Here is a 17,297-nt window from a genome sequence, read left to right as displayed (position 1 = left end):
CCTTAGCCAATCATGAAAAAGTGCGACTTGGGTTTCCTAGGATACCCTGTGCAGGGGGTGACTACACCCCTCCCTCACATTCAGCCCACCTAGACACCCAGGCGCCTTGAGGAGGGCTTCTTGGCAGAAGCCCGCCAAAAGACAGTGAACAAAGAAGGCAAACCCACGCAAAGTAAAACAGAAGAAGGAGTTTAACAAAAAGAAATGGCGAATAGAACACGAAGGAGCCAAAAGAAAAAGCATTTGGTCAAGCGGGTTTAAGTTCGAGGCTAACACAATAGCCTACAATAGTACCACGGTTATATAAGATAACCGCGGTAGAAAATGAGGGTAGATACCACTGCCACCAGCCAATTCTAAATGTTAAAAGAGCGAAACAATGCTCTAGGAGGTACAGATTAAAAAGGGCTAAGAGTTAACCCTTCCAGTACTCCATGTAAGATGGGGTGTACTGGATCTGTGGTTAATTTGACTAAGTAAAGTAAATGGTAACTTTACCCTTTTCTGGGGGACAGTAGTCAGCCTCAGAAATGGAGTTGGTGGGAAGTCTGAACGACAACCCTGTGTCACTGCACGGAAGGTGCTATGTAACACAAAAAAGAAAGGGGGCTACTGAAGTGGTGTACTCCATAGTCCACAATCACTAAAACCAGGTAAAAACACACAGCAAAACACAAGTAAGAGTGGGGGAAAAGCTCACACTCTTACCAAGTGGAAAGAAATAACTACAGAGATCCAGCAAAGCTGCTGAGGGACTCACTAGGTAAGGTAAATTAGCCATGAAATGAGAATTCTCCCTATCACCCAAGTACTCTGATAACCTGGACATGAGCCGCCGGTACGAAAACTCTGCCTGCGTGCCAGGCTCTGGCCCACCAAACTCCACCTCTGGAGAGATATCCAGACCACTGGCGTCGAGCAACGACTGACGCAGGTCTTCAATCTGGCTATGACCAGATAACAAGTCGTCAGGCACCTCATCAGGAACCAAACCTCCTTCCTCAAACCCTTCTTCCACCTCAGAAATATAATCCAGAGGTTGGAATTGGGAGACAGAAAAAGGGACTTGGCCAGAGCCTTTCTCGGGGTTTCCACCCGTCTACAGGGCACCTCCGACAAAGCGTCCTCGAAAGGCGTCGAGGGCGCTGATGGAATTGGCGTCAACGTCGAGCGTGGCACCGACGGCTTCGACACAGGCCTCGAGTGCGGTGCCCCGAGCATGTCCTTCGACAGCCTCGGCGCCAATGGCGTTGATGGCTTCCTCAGAGCCTTGAGGGAACCTCTCGACGGACATGGGTCTGATGGCGTTGACGTCTTCTTAGAAGACCTCACAGGCTCCAACGGTCTCGAGGGCATCGTGGACCGGGACCTGGAGCGGGCATGGCTAGAGCGATCCACCTTGTCCGATCGAGACCTCAAAGGTGCTCGATGATAGCGCCGCCCACCTGTTAGGCAGAATCCTGTGCAGTGCCCTTAGGGACAACTACACATAATTAAGACTACGGGTGGCAATACAAGTTTTACCTTTGGCACAAGCCTGTACTACTATGTCAGAGTGGTAGCAGTGGCGGAGCAGCCAGGCTCATCTCAAGAGTATATGAGTAGTAGTAGAGATTACACAGAGGGACCACAATTACTGTGACTTAAGCAAACACTGACTCAAGGTTTCAGGTGAAAAAATATAAGTACATTTATTTTTAAACCATTCATTATAAACACAACACTTCTATTAAACTCAAATAAAAAACACACGTTAAATATACTACAACTAACCAATTCACTTTGTACAGTAAATCTCAAGGTAAGTACCCTGTGTTGAATAAACCGGTGTTACGAACAAAACATGTTACCGTGAATACGATTGTGATCACTTTTTGACAGTTCGGTCTACTAAATAAACGCATATCCGTGACATGAAATGCTACCGGGGCAAAAACACACTTAGTACCTGAGCTACCCAGAGGGAGTTGGAGGCAAAAATCAAAGGCAATATTTTGGTTAGGCAGGCAGAATCAAGAAACACTCAGACAGGAGTTCAAAAGTCAAAGGGCTGGAGCCAGGATCGAAAGACACCGGGGCCTGTTTCCGAAGATCACACAGTCCGACAGTTCACGATTCAACGTAGCCAAAAGTACTTCGATATTGTCAATGTTCGGAAGCAAACGTTATAAGGAGGGAAGACAAGGGCAAGCCTTGGAAATGAGGAAAAGGGATTCACCCTGTTTCCTCAAGTAGAATACAGTACCTTGTTCCAATGGTGCAGCTGGTTCCCTGGCAGTTGTTTCTGTTGGTTTCCCGCAGACCCACGATTCCTGGAGCTTCGTTGTGAAGGAGGATGTCTGAAGGGGGTCTGCACAACACAGGGATGAAGCCGACACAGAGACGAGGAATAAAAGGTGCGCTCCTTAAAAACAGGAGAGGCTCTTCAGGTGGCTAACCGGACCACTACAGCAACGTGCAGCGATTTCGACCAAGGAAGAGGATCCTCTGGCTGTGGAAGATGAGCTGGTTATCCCCACCAAGCTCAAGGGAAGACGACTCCGGACTGGATCTTCTCTGAGTCGTCGAAGGGAAGATGGCTCAGGACTGCAGCAGGGCTTCATCGGGACAGGGTAGTTTCAGCAGCCGTTGTTCTCTCCGCTTCTCTTTGTTTCCTTGTAGTTCCAGTGGTGACTCTGACTTCTAGCCCAAGAGACCTGCCTTTTATGCGGAAAACCCCCATTCACACAGCCCGGACAACTACCCTGGCCAATCATGACAAAGTGCGACTTGGGTTTCCTAGGATACCCTGAGCAGGGGGTGACTACACCCCTCCCTCACATTCAGCCCACCTAGACACCCAGGCACCTTGAGGAGGGCTTCTGAGCAGAAGCCCGCCAAAAGACAGTGAACGAAGAAGGCAAACCTAGTTTGCCGCGCAAAGTAAAACACAAGAAGGACTTTAACAAAAAGAAATGGCGAATAAACCCAACCGGAGCCAAAAGAAAGACGATTTGGTCAAGCGGGTTTATGTTCAAGGCTAATATAATAGCCAAGAACAGTACCACGTTTATCTAATATAATCGCGGTAGAAAAGTTAGGGTAGATACCACTGCCACCAGCCAAGTCTAAATGTTACAAGAGCGGAACAATGCTCTAGGAGGTACAGAAAAAAAGGGATACGAATTAACCCTTTCCAGTACTCCATGAAAGAGTCCACAAACACAAAAACAGGTAGAAACACATAGCAAAACACAGGTAAGAGGGGGGAAAAGCTCTCACTCTTACCAAGTGGAAAAAAATAAACTCCAGAAGTCCAGCAAAGCTGCTGGGGGACTCACTAGGTGAGGGAAATTAGCCATAGATGAGAATTCTTCCTAGCACCACCCGAGCCCGAAGGCATGATAGTGGTGGCTCTAGCATGGTCACGGCCGGCTTCTGTCGAAGGCGCGGATGGACCCGAACCATGCGACTCAAAAAGCGCCATCATTTCCTTACGGAAGGCATCCCATTCTGCAGGAGAAGAATGCTTGCTGGGACAAGCAACCCGTCGTCGGGCCAAGTCCTCGGACGAGGAAGGCGACCGGTGACAGCGCTTCCGCAAGTGCCTCGAAGAGGCAGAGGAATGGCGGGACCCAGTCCGCGACCGAGACCCCCTGGACTTACGCCGACGACACACAGAGTCGCCCCTCGAATCATCGTTGGAAAGGCCAGGGGACCTCGGCTTATAGGGTTTGGAAACGCTACCTACCGAAAGCTTCTTCCGCTCCCGCAAGGCCTTCGACGTGAGCGACTGGCATTCGTCACAATCGTCCGTAGCGTGGTCCTCCCCGAGGCACCAGAGGCAGGCGTTGTGCGGGTCCGTTAGGGACATCTTGGAACCGCAGTCCCGACAATTCTTGAAACCCGGCCGCGGGACGGAAGAAGAAAGAAGAAGACATGATACAATCTTCACAAACCAAGTTCGAAGAACTGATACAGAAATAACTCAGAAGAACCGAGGCGCGCCGAGATCTCCGAAGCAAACATGTTTGCGCAAAAAACGGAACTGAGGCTACGGGCATCGTGCGTCCTACTTATAACATCCGGTGATGTCGGCTTGACGGACGCCTTCGAGGACAGCATATCGACATCGACGCAGGACGCCGAAAATGTTCCGAAGCAGCACAGCTGTGGTGATTACCTGTCATAGATATAGAATACGTCAGAGGACCCAATCCCCTCGAAAAAATGTTCAGAAGACCTGTAGGTGATCGAATTTGTGGATGAGGGTCAAATGGCTGCTGTATTCCTCCACATTTCATCAACGGTCGTGAAGAACAACTGTTGGCAGCAAACTGGAGTTTTTATATGTTGGGCTGTGACTTGACTACATTGGTGGAAACAGGGCTGGCTAACAAGGTCCCTCTGAGCAACACTCCCTTTCTGTCCCCAGAATACCCTTCCACCAAGGGAACATTCAGGGTGGAGCCCAAGCTTAATGCCAATAATTTAACACAACACAAACAGAATCTATTTCTGAAGTTACCACTTCTAAATTTAAAGTCATCTACATCTGACTAAATGTCCCCAAAAAGAATCTCTCTATGCCTCAAGTAGATGCTCTATCACTAGTAAGCGCTGGTCTAACGCCTATCTAGGTTAGGGGATAGATGAGAGACTCACCCTACCCTCTCTCATTACTTTTTCTGTCGTCTAAAAATAGGTGCACACTTTTGGAAGTCCATTATCTTCTTTTTATTCAAATTGCTTCCATCCCGTGTGACTTATCGATTCCAAAGTACACATTTTTCAAAAATGTTAAAACGCAATCCAGTTTGTAGATTGCTAAATTTTTGTGTATATCAATTTTTCACTTTTCATAAAATGATACCATTTCACCAAGCTTGCTAATTGTTAAGCATGACTCGGTGGTCAGGTCGTCACCCACTCTACTTTCTTCAGGACTAACTATGACTTCAATTATCAAGTTACAACTGTTTTTTTTAGACAATCTTCATCTTTATCCATTGACTTGCACGACGCACAATCCTGCGTGTCATACTCCTTTCCGAGGCAATGAAGACCGATCCTGTGAGGATCCAAGATGGACATCTGCAGTCGGCGCAGGGTTTAAACCACGAGGACTTCAAGGTGTTCACCATGAAGTCGAAAAACAAGAAGCAAAAACATTCAATGGAGTGGTTGTCCTAAAATAAGAAGCATGCATGGAAAAAAAGAGACCAAGGTTACGGAATAAAGTGTCTCAATATATAATGGCCCCAACACCATATCTGGTGCAGAGTGCATAGAGGCAAAGAGTGGAGCAGATACTGAAAGCAGCTGCACCAGGAGATCGATATCAAAGATGAGGAATCCGTGGGAGAAAGGAATCCATTTAAATTAGTATTTTGACAAAGCCCAGGTGGCATCGATTGCCATCATTGTGATGCTGCCCAAGGGGAAGCCTCTGCAGCCCATGGTATCCAGCTTCTTGTTCTTCCTGTCAAGGGACAAGGATGAGGCCTGTACCACCAAGCTTTTATTCGAGGGGCGAGTGGACGTAAAACCTGGATCCGAGGTAACCAGTCAATGATTTTTTTTGGGAGCTCCCGGTCTACCACAGGGAACAAAGCTGGTTTCTCCCATGCAGCCAAAACATGGGAAGCAATTGCCAAAATTGAAAGGAAAAGGGATGTTCTTTGGAGGGCCCTGTCCAAAACGTTCAGCAGGTCATACAAGATTTGTGGCTTAGTGGGCATGGACAAATCTAGAGCCACCACAAATTTGGCAATAGTCCTTTGAAAGGAACAGCAAGGCCTGTCTAAACTTGCAGTTACAATGATAGCCATCTCTGGAAAAGTCGCTCAAAGTGAAATGCCTCTTGCAAGCCTGAAGCTAAGTCCAGCAGACACCTGGGCAGTTCTATGGTGATGGAATATTATGGTGAGGGAGATCAAGTCATCTGCCCCACTAGTGCAAAGTTGCACCAGGTCAGAGGACGGCATCCCTTACCTCCTTGAAGATTTCTGTCCTCAGACAGAAACCACCCCCTCAAAAGTAAGCATATCCTAGTGAAGCACCCGCAGGGCGCATTTGAAAAGAGCAAATGCATAGGTGCCAGAAGGCAGAGGGCCAGCTGGAGCAATGTCCACTGCTAATAATAATAATAGAGTTGGAAACAAGCCAGCAGGCAAGTAGCGGCAGTCAAGATGGGTGCCGCTGCTGACCTAACTAAGCACGGTGGGCCGTGTAGTCAACACTGAAGCTGCTGGCAACAGGGCCTTGGCAAACATATCAAGCATCTGCTGCTGAAAGGATTTACATTCCTCAGGAGTCGAAGACTTAGTGGGGAATGCTACCTTCAAAGCAGGTGGTGGTCTCTCTGGAGGTTGTGGGGTGCAATGACCATGCTCCCTGGAGGACGAACAAGAGTGGTGTCTGAAAGTCGCTCAGAGAGTGGACTGCTTCCTATGTTATTTATTTTATCAGTCCTTTCATAGCCGGAGAATGTTCCTCCATGGATTTTCTCGAGCAAGGCCCAATTGTGCTCCGATTCTGGTGATTTCAAATGCATCCTTTCCCCCTTGTGAAAATAGGTGAAGAGATCTGCGGCACGCTGCTTGAGGGCCATCGCATGCAGACTGTCCGGAGCTGCGCACCTCTGTGTTGTGGTCCTTCCCAAGGCAATAGAGGAATACCCTGTCTGACATAGGCATTTGCCTCTTGCAATCTGCAGGGAGCTTGAGGCACTAGGCCTTTGGGGATAAGGCTTCATGCAAAGAAATATAGGTGGCATTCGAAAATCATACTGAGCTGAAAAGAGTAATGGAGGTCATGGAGTGCTGCATCTCCATGTGGACTAGCACAGACATCACGTTTGGAATCAGGTTGCGCAATGGAGCAAGGCAGAGCTGATGCAGAGCTTTGCTGCAACCTACTGGTGGCAAAAAATAAAGTTTCTGAAGAGAGCGGGCGCTAAAAGAATGCATCTTAGGTGAGGAATCTAGGGGGTACCATTAAAATATAAATAACCACTATGACCGGTCAGAAGGAGGACGCCGAGACTTGAGTATGGTGTTCAAGAGTTTATTTATCTTCACTTTAAAAAAAAAAGGACTAATCGTGCAGCGAATCCGGGACGATCAGGGTATCCGAGGAGTGGAAGTGGGAACTGGTGGTCCCCAGAAGGTAGCCCTCTATGCAGATTACATCCTCTTGTTCCTGAAGAACACAACAAACTCCCTCCCCAAGGCTATAGAACTGTTAGATGAGTTTGCAAAGGTCTCTGGGTTCCACATCAACTCCCCCAAATCTAAAGCTCTTAATATAACAGATGCGACGGAACAGGTGTTAGAATGGGAGAGCTGATATCCTTTGAAATGGGAACCGAAAGCCATAAAGTACTTAGGTGTTCACTTGACCCCCACCTATGATAGGCTATATGGGAATAATATCCCGGGCCTCCTGAATTCACTGGCGCAAGATCTGAAGCGTTGGGATCTGCAGGAATTATCATGGCTGGCACGTATTACAGCAGTCAAGATGAATCTGCTTCCCAGGTTCCTCTACGTGACTTGCACCCTGCCGATTCGCATACCAAACCCAGTAATCAAAAAACTACAGGCAGAAGTAATGTCTTATCTGGAGGGGGAAAAAAACCAAGGGTCCCCAAGAAAGTCCTATTTAGACCACAAGCTTTGGGGGGGGTGGGGGTGCCGGAACTTCACAGGTACCTATTAGCAGTACAGGTGGCGCCCATGCTGCAATGGCCACCCAGGGACAATCAGAACCGGTGGGTGATCCTGGAAAAAGAGGCATCTACGATACCCCTGGAAAAACTATGTTTTCTCGCATCCCGGCATAGAGGCAGGGGTGGCACACTACTGGAAGCCTCCAAGGCAACCCTATGGTATTGGGACAAAGCTCTACAGGGGAACAAGGTAGGGGTGGGGGGAAGGCCCACTTGCCCTGGTAGCCCACAATCCGTACTTTACACCAGGGTTACAGAATAGTTTCTGGGCGCATGGGGGGGTGACGGGCCTGGTGTTGGGGGATCTCTACGAGGAGGGTACGCCGTTATCCTTTGAATGTTGTAAAGCCAAATTCCGGATACCGGAGAGGGAACGCTTTCACTATATTCAACTTAGACATTGGATCACTAACGCAAAGGTCCGGAAGGGAGCAACTAGGGCCCCCATAGGGCTGGAATTTACAGTACAAGAAGGTAGGAGAAAGGGGTATCAAGATTGTACCGGCTGATGGGGGAAGCGGACCCGGAGGAGATTCTCCCGTACATGCAAAAGTGGGCCACAGAAGTGGGAGGGCCCATGTCAGGGGAATCATGGGGTCATATATGGCACAGCACTGCTAAAGGTTCTAAATGCACTTCAATTAAAGAGGGGCGTACAAGCTCTGCTTACGCTGCCACTGCGGTTGCACTCCATCAAAACGGACTATCCCAGGCTATGCTGGAGGGGTTTTGGGCAAGCCAGGGACTTCATCCGTAAGTGGTGGAAATGTCTGGTGGTGGAGATCTGGAAGGAGGTCCTAAGCCATATAAAAGAAATAACTGAGGTGCAATTGCCGTTTGACCCGGTGGTTGTATTGCTGGGTGAGGCGGTGGAGGGGAGCTATGCTAATTCCGGATGTAGAGTGGACCTACTCACCCACATGCTGCGCGCAGCAAGAATCACCCTAGCGGAGGCATGGAAGAATAAACAGGGGCTGGTAGTAGCCGCATGGTGGGTGAGACCCTGGGGGTTGATGGCTATGGAGAAAGTGACAGCAATTGCATACGGCTCCTACTCGAAATAGATTAATACCTGAACACCATTACATGAGTTCATGGATGACAGAGAACAGATGTATTTTAAACCCAGGCTATTACGTAATGTCCCTATTCTTTAACTGTGGCAGTCTGATTGATGAAAAGTACTATGCCCAAAGAACCTTAAGGGAGGCTGGAGGAAGAGGCCACACTCCACCCAAATGTTGAGAGGTTATCGTTATAGCCACTGTTTGATGTTCCTTAAAACACGAATGTTTGTACTTACGCTGCTGTGAAATAAATACAATTGTAAAAAAAAATTTAAAAAAATAAAAAAAAAAGACTAATCTTTCCCTAAACCTAGAACTCTGAACCCTACACTATAGCAGAAATAAGTAATGGGTGCTTGTCAGAATTTCTACACATAAATGGAGTCCTCGGTCTGGAATCCTACTGTAACCTAGTCTCTTTCCCCAAGTCAAAAAAACAAAAAACAAATACATGCTTTTGGGAAATGCCCATTGAAAGGGATGGCTGTTGGCTTCGGACCCCCCCCAATCCTGTCTTTTTACCATTGCCTCTTGTGGTTCCTAGTCATTGCATCGAATTCCTACCATCGACATACCATTCCATCTAAAAAAAATGCACCGAAATAAATTTCACCAAATGCATATTTTTATGGGGGTCCCCCCTTAGCCCCCTTTTTCTTAACCTTTAAAACCCATTATAATTACACTAAACCCTTTACCTTTAAAAAAATGCATTCAATGCTTTTTTTGATGCAATTTCTTCTATCGTAAGGCATTCAATGGTATTGCATTCGATGCAATGACCAAATACCCCTCTTGCTTATATTTGCAGCTTGTGTCGTGCTGGAGTGCTGTCTGGTACTCCAGCCAGGCCTCTTGGATTTTCTTCTGAATCCACTTCTGAATCTTCATTCTCTCTGCACTCTCGGGTTTGCCTCTTTCCCTCTCCCCACTCAGGGGGCTTCTCTGTTCTCTCCCCACTACAGGGTTTGTTTCCTTCTCACTCTGCACTCCAGGGTTTCTTTGTTTCTCACTTCCCGCACTGGAATGAGTTTCTTTCTTACTCTGCTCCCTCTGGAAATCTGTCAGACTCTCCACTCTCTGGGGCTTCTAGTCCTCTTTCTCCCCACTCTGGGTATCCTTCGGTCGATCTCCACTCAGGGACGTTCCTCCTCCTCTCTACCCATCCTGGAGTTCTTTTCAATCCAATCTGGGTCTCTTTTTCTCACTACCCACTCTATGCCTTGTATTCCTTCTTGCTTCCCACTCGGCCATCTCTGTGTGCCCCAATATATTGTACCTAATCTCTCTCCCCCTTGAGGTTTCTTTATTCTCTCCCCACTCCGGCATTTGTCTCTTTCTTTCTCTGGACTCTGGGACTCCTTTGTTCTCGCCCAAATCCAGGGATTGTCACTTTCCTTCCCGCCCACCTCCCGTTCCACTGGAGCCACCACGTACCTGCTTGCATTAAGCAGTGCACCTCAGGAGGGTGTGGACTCTGCCTGGCCTCGGCTCGCTGCGGAGCCACTTATACGACTCACCTACTGGACTCCGCATCAGCGACTCTTCTCTTTTGCTCGCTTGCTCAGCACAAACACCTGTAAGTGGCCTCTCGTCAGGGCTTTGCCTGAGCCCGATACTCAATTCTCTTGGGTGTGCTGGAATGTTCCGGCTGCTCGGCATGGGGCCTGGCTGCACTCTCCTAATGGGCCAGAACACAGCGACTGGTGTTCTCCCTCTATGACCGGCCACACCATCTCTGGGAGCTTCTGTGCATTTGCAATATGCTGGATTAGCTAAGATTTTTTCCTGATTGGTTCTTTGAATGACGATCCTCTAAGGGGCTGGGTTAGTCGCGCCTTTTCACCGTCTTGCAGGAAGATTGGGTCAGAAGCTGAGAGCCATTATTAAAGGGGTTATACGATTATCATACATCCTAGCGCCTCCATATTCCATAAAGGTGTCGGGGAGAAGAGGATGTTGACGTATACCACTCTGTGGGGTTTTCTGTCCCTTAAGGGGGAGTCACACCCAGAGGGATACCGCTTGCCCTGTCCCTTAGGGGGTATTGAGCAAAGTGGGACACCTCCCTAGTCTCAAAGGGGGTAGCTCCCCCTTGGGAAGAGGCTACCAACTCCTTGGATTCATCACACCACACACACACATATATATATATACACATCACTGCAAAAAAGTATGGTTAGCATTGTTATAGTTAACCTTTTTGATGAAGAACAAAGAAATTCATTAAAAAAACCTTTAGTTGAAGAACATTATGGTTGTAACCCAAAATATATAAACCACAGAAATGCAGCTGTTATGATTACCAAGCCAACCATAGTTCATCTACAGGCATGCACTGTTCACCAGGTCACATTTTTTGGTAGCCGACAAGGCAAATATCCTTTGAAAAAATCTTCAGTGCTGATTTGTGCATTTGATATCGGCCCTAAAAGTAACCATCAACGTAAGCATTTTGGGGTCCTATTTTTCCTTAGCTGTTTTTGTTCCTCATACCCTTGGTTAAGTGCAGGTTACCTAGGATGAGATGAGCATGGCAGCAGTAGTTTTATTATTGCTTTAAGCATCTGTAACTGACAAAGTTCTGCTTTGTGCATGTTGGGCTGCAATCATAACATTGCTTCAGCTATAAAGTTTCTTTCAATGAATTGCCACCGACTATTACGCAAGGTTACTGTAACTGTACTTAGAAGTTTCTCAGTTAATGTGTTGCTTTTTTAAAATATTGATAAAAAATAACATACCCACAATACCCACAGGGCCACTGAGCATGACCTATGCTGCCATGCTCTAGCCACCTTAAAGACACCAAATGTGCCCTGGGGAGTCTCATCCAAGTACCACAATGTGCACATTACCCGAGGTGATGCCCAGTGCCCTCAAAGACACACAATTCACTTTGCCAGTGACCAATCAACACTGTGCCCAATGCGTGACCTTGGGCCACATCCAAGATCATAAACATCTGATGTGTCGATTGGACATGGTCTGCTGCCATGCCCAGAGGAACAATTCCCTCGGGCATGGCTAGTGGCCATGACCCAGAAATGTCAACAGGCCCCGGAGAGTCCACTGGAAAATGGCCCACCGCCACTTGGGATACAGCATGGGTTTCCTGTGCCAGCCTGTCATTAGTATCAACTTTTAGTGACTAAGGCCATATTGGTGCGCAGTGCTAGACTGGAACAAAAATGAACCACCCGCTGATAATTAAAAAACAATGACAATGCCAAAAGTGTAAACTTTTTCTTAGTGAACATGCTGGCATTAAACACACACAAACACCATTTACCAGGTATATCAATCATATGCCTGTACAACCATCATTTGTTAAGGTACAATCAAATGGCACGTATTGCATCAAATGGTTTGGGACTCACCCCATTTGTCAGCAATCACCATCATACTGACATCTTGTACTGACCCCATTTGCTAGGTATTGTTATCATCTGCCTAAATAAAAGGCATCATTTTCCAGAAATATATTGCCATCATAAGCAACTTTGCAATTTTCCATTGTCTGGCCATGAAACGCACAGATAATCACAGCATACGCCATGTTTCGCCATGTGATGAAAATAATGTCCATACTTTTGTCATATTTGCCTAGGAACTCGCACCATTTGCAAGTACTCCCAACATTTGCAAAGATTTGCCATCAAATAACCATGCCCTTGCACCCTATTGTAGGTGCTCGCACTATTTGCCACTTATTTATTTTATTTATTGAGCATTTGATAGGTTCCTATACAACAAAAATTGTATTTCCAGGCACCACAAGGCAAGTGAGGGGTTGCGGGGATAAGGGGAGAACAAATAATGGCAAAACATCAGTAATATACCATCGTGGACCCACTAGGCCTTGTGACATTCGGACGTGCAAGTGCAGTGAAGAGAAGTGCAGGAGGTAGGGGAGGGGTGAGAGGGGGCAAGGAGTGAGCAAGTGCTGGTGAGAGCCCCGGAGGAAGTGCCAAGGGGTGCCAGGGCAGAAGGCCCCTGGCTAAGGGCTAGGGCAGGGGAATCCCAAGGGTGGGATGCGATCCGCCAAGTAGGGGGCCTACATGGCAGTGCTGGGGGCGGGCAGGAGGAGGCCGGTGTCGACTGCGCAGGGGCCTGGAACCTGTAAGGTTCATGAAGGTCCAGGCCACCAGTCTCAGTGGAAGTGGGGTGATTAGCAGGTAAGAGAAAGAGGTAGAGAAAATCAGAGTTTTGAGGGGTTTCTGGAATTTAAGGAGGTCCGGCTCAAGTCTGAGAGGGGCAGGAGGCTGTTCCAAGGTGAGGCACCAGCTGAAGTGGGAGACCTGCCCCCGCTCTCTGCTTGGAGAAGCATTTTGCAAGCAGAGAATTGGAGTTAGAGGAGCGGAGGGCTCTAAGCAAGGAAGTATTTAGGGAGAGAGTTGGAGATCGCGTGGTACGAGGCCTCAGAAATCCTTGTGGATGATTCAGAGGGTCTTGAACGTGATCCTCGCTGCCCTGGGAGTCAGTTGAGAGATCTTAGGGCCATAGAGATACAGTCCCTGGGCTTGAGGCCAAGGATACATCTTGCAGTCCTATTCTGGATTAGATGAAGGAGGCAAAGGGAGGAAAGGGGGAAGATTGAGGAAGAGGTAGCTGCAGTAGTCAAACTCTGGAGACATTGAGCCTCTGGGAAAAGGTGACAAAAAGGGAAAATATCTCTAAGGAGGTAAAGCTGGATATGGGCCTTCTTGGCAAGGTCCAAGATGTGAGGGGGGAAGGAGAGAGAGAGAGAAGTCGAAGATGACCTCAATGTTTTTGGCCTCTCAGGATGGTGAGGGTAGAGAGCCCAAGCAGTGCACAGGTGACCCAATAAGAAGGATTGCTGCCTTACTAGGATTAGGACAGAGGTCGCTGGCTGCACACCATGCCTGGATAGCACTCAGACAACCAGGGATGCGAGAGGAGGAATAGGATAACATGCTGGGGACACTCACCATTTCCCTTGAATACTCCTAACTTGACTGCATAGTTGCCCAATTTGCGGGGTATTGCCATCCAATGCTTAGGTACTCGCAGTATTTGACAAAAGTTAGAGGCAGGTGGTGAAGAGATATAGGAGAGATCACTCAGGCTCCTCCTGTCTGCCAACAGTGTGAGAGGTGTATAGCATCCCTGGGAGAAAAGATAGCCAGTGGACAATGCAGTGCTCTCCGGTGCGGGGCCTCCCTAAGAACTGCCTACTCAGAGGACGCGTGTGGCAGTGGTAGCAGAAGAAACACTTAGCATGCAGAGCCTTCTCTCAAAAGAGGCTGCAAGTAGGGCCCTTCCTTTCCATGAAAGAATGAGGTGAAGCCAGGCTACAAGCCTTTCCCTAGAGAAAGGAATACTAAGACTGATGTGCAGTCTGTTTTGTAGGTATGGTGCAACAGGATGCAGAGTTTTCAGCATCCGACAGCATATGTCTTGGTCCCAGGTGCCAAAACTGGAACCAGAACCAAGTAGCACATGGTGAGGTTCACTTCATGTATGTGCGTCAGCTTATTAGTTATACCACTCTAGAGGGCAAAGTGAATATCCCAGCAGTTCAAGGTGTGCTGCTTTTTCGATTTTAGACAGGATGTACACATTTGAATTCAATTTTAAAGTAGCATACAAAAAAATGTCTTAGCCGAAATAACAGTTCAATTGACAATTTGTAGGCAGCAATTAAGGACAACTAACTTACATCAGTTAATCTCCTAGAGTTGATATTTATTTTGGCAGCATCTTTAATTTGACCCAGGTTTGCTGCCATCTTCTGTATTTCATTTTCTTTTGAAAGGGCACATTCTGACCTGCAGAACAAATTAAAGCCCATTCATTATTCGTATACATGTCAAACATTGCAAAAGGTAAACAAAGAACACATCAATGGAAAATAAAAACAATGAAATTACTTATTCGTAATCCGAGCCTGGAACCTGGATGGAACAAAACTGGCTACAGCTCAACCCTAAAAAACGGAGGTGATTCTGTTTGGGCCAAAACATCTCCTTGAAGGAAATAATTGTCCCCCCTCCACCTCAGTTCTTGGGGACTAGTCTTAAGTACACCTCCAAAGTAAAGAATCTTGGCTTTATGTGGCAGAGAGACCTGGGATGTAATGCCCAGGTCTCAGCCAAAGTCCAATCGGTCTTCTATAACATCCGCTTCTGCGCCAAGCACTACCCTATGTTCCTATTAGTGATCGTACTGTGGTGGTCTGGGCCCTAGTCAACTCCGATTTAGACTATTGTAATGGACTTTTGGCTGGAGCTCTGAGCAATCAGATCCACCACCTTCAAAAGGCGTAAAATGCAGGTGTCAGATTGGTTTTTGGTGTAGCCAAGAATACCCATATTTTTGGTCTTCGTCGCTCACTACATTGGTTAGCGGTCAAAGACCGGATCAAATTTAAAATTGGATGCTTGGTCTACAAATGCCTGACTGGGCTGGCGCCAGTCTACTTAATAAATGAACTGAAGCGCTATCAACCAACTTGCGCCCTCAGATCTGAAGTCCAACTGCTCCTTGTTATCCCTAGAACAAACTGTAGATCAAGAGGAGATTGTTGTTTCTCAGTGGCCGGACCTGTACTATGGAACAGTCTTCCACTGAGCCTAAGACAGGTAACTTCGCTGTCGAGATTTAGAACAGGCTTAAAAAGTTACCTATTTAAATAAATCTGTTCATGGTTCCTTGCTGAACCCTTAGGTCATTTGGTTCTACCAGGTTTACATTTTCTGTTCATATTTGGTTCCATCTGCGCCAGGATACGATTTGGTTCATTGTGTGCGCATGACAAATTCCTCAAACACACGTGACAAATTCTTCAAACACACAGTTCTCACCACATAAGTGCAAACTGTTTTAGCAGCCCCGATGAACACTAGCGGGATCTTTTACATCATAATAGTGTTTATAATGGATTCTCTCCTGTCATGGAGTCCTCATGTATGATACTCATATGCCAGCGCAGCTGTTCTCGGGAAACTTTACTGGCGAAAGGGGTCGCTACATGGCTCCACGTCAGATCAGTCCAACGCCTCTACGCATCTCACGCCAGAAATAACACCGGGTCAGTATAAGTAGCGGCGCATCACCCCATGACCTCAATTCCTTTTTTCTACGCACTCTGTTAGCTTATCGGGAATGTGCTTGTTGAGCTTGCGGACTGTGGTAGACTGATGTCTGTCTCCAACCCGCACTGCATTTGCTTGTACTGTCTGGACGAAGACCACGACACCCAGGATTGTGGGTCGTGTCAGTCGATGCATCTAAAGGCCCTTAGGGAGCGGGTGGCAAAACCATTTACGTTCATCCACATGGAGAAGGTCCTGTGGTCTTGGTTGAGGTCGCACATTGTGATCATTGTTCCGAAAATAGAAAGACACTGCGTGTAGAGAAAGAGAAGAAACACATTAAGAGGTTGTGCTCTACGATTGAGGCTTCACATCGGCACTCTTCTTCTTCCTCCAAGAAAAATAGCCAATGCTCTAGGGTTTCTCCAGAACAGTCGGCGCAGGTACACATCCCCACCCAATCCGCCGCGAAGGAGGAATGGGCAAGCTTTCACCTACAGATACTAGACATCTTTGCAAGGCAATGCCGGCTTCAGCAATGGTGCTGACGGGTCCCACTGCATCTTCCGAGACCAGCAGGGCTCCCTCGGACAACCATCCTCACATGCCTACAGACTCGGTCCACACGAAGAGCAAGTCCACTCGGCGGCGTCAGGCAAAGGCCGAGGTGGCAAAGTCATCACGAGGTAGACTCTGCGGCTCCCATGGAATTTGTTCCGGTTCGCAGGAACACCATGTAAAAAAATGTACAACATTTACGATGAGGCAGATGACCAGATTCCATTTGGGTTGGAACCCATGGAACCTATGGAAGAGAGATTTCCCCAAGGAATTTTCTGGGAGTGACGACGTGCTGGACCTGGCAGCTGACCTGCAAAGGACCGGAAGTCTGGACACTTCCCCGGAGTTGGAGATTTTGCCAGCCCCAAGACCAGGTAGACCTCAGGCCGCTTTTCAGTGCTTAATGGCAAAGGTAGCTGATTCCCTGGTCCTCACAGCGCTGTACAGCGTGCAATACAAACTCTGCGACATTCCGAAGGCTGCGCCGAAGGAGGAGAGGCTGCCGAACTTCAACTTGGCAGTGGAGGCCCCAGTTTTGGAAGCGTGGGAGAAGCCTGCCTCTGTGGCCCCAGGGGACAGGGAGTTGACAAAGAAGCACCGCCCTGCTGCTTCGGACCCAGATTTCCTCTCTGCCCAAACTTCACCGGAAGGCCACTTCCGATGAAGTCTAGGCCACTACTGCAACCCTTGAGACCTCTACCTTCCCGTCCCTTCCACTGGACAGGGAAAGCAAGAGGCTGGATGCGTGGGGCAAGAAGGTGTTTGCATCAGACAGTCTAGCGCTGCGTGCCATGAATGCATCTTGTGCCATGGCAAAGTTCACCTTTGGCCTCTTGTCGACTGGAGCTGGTGGGCAGAGCAAGTTTCACAGGGCGAGATGAGGAATGTTTTTTTTTGTCC

General features: G+C 47.8%; 1 protein-coding gene across 1 annotated transcript in view; it reads right to left on the bottom strand.

Moving 5' to 3' along the window:
- The window catches only part of WDR62 (WD repeat domain 62), a 2,486,568-nt gene that overhangs the window by 392,802 nt on the left and 2,076,469 nt on the right, over window positions 1-17,297 (bottom strand). Inside the window, exon 27 of the mRNA XM_069644563.1 lies at window positions 14,462-14,570. Within this exon, the coding sequence (XP_069500664.1) occupies window positions 14,462-14,570 (109 nt within the window). The remainder of the gene's footprint in view (window positions 1-14,461; window positions 14,571-17,297) is intronic.

Source organism: Ambystoma mexicanum, chromosome 2p, assembly GCF_040938575.1.
Source record: "Ambystoma mexicanum isolate Mex_15411 chromosome 2p, UKY_AmexF1_1, whole genome shotgun sequence".
In the NCBI taxonomy this organism is placed as follows: domain Eukaryota; kingdom Metazoa; phylum Chordata; class Amphibia; order Caudata; family Ambystomatidae; genus Ambystoma; species Ambystoma mexicanum.
The sequence above is the reverse complement of the archived record's forward strand: the minus strand, read 5'-3'. Positions and strand labels throughout refer to the sequence as shown.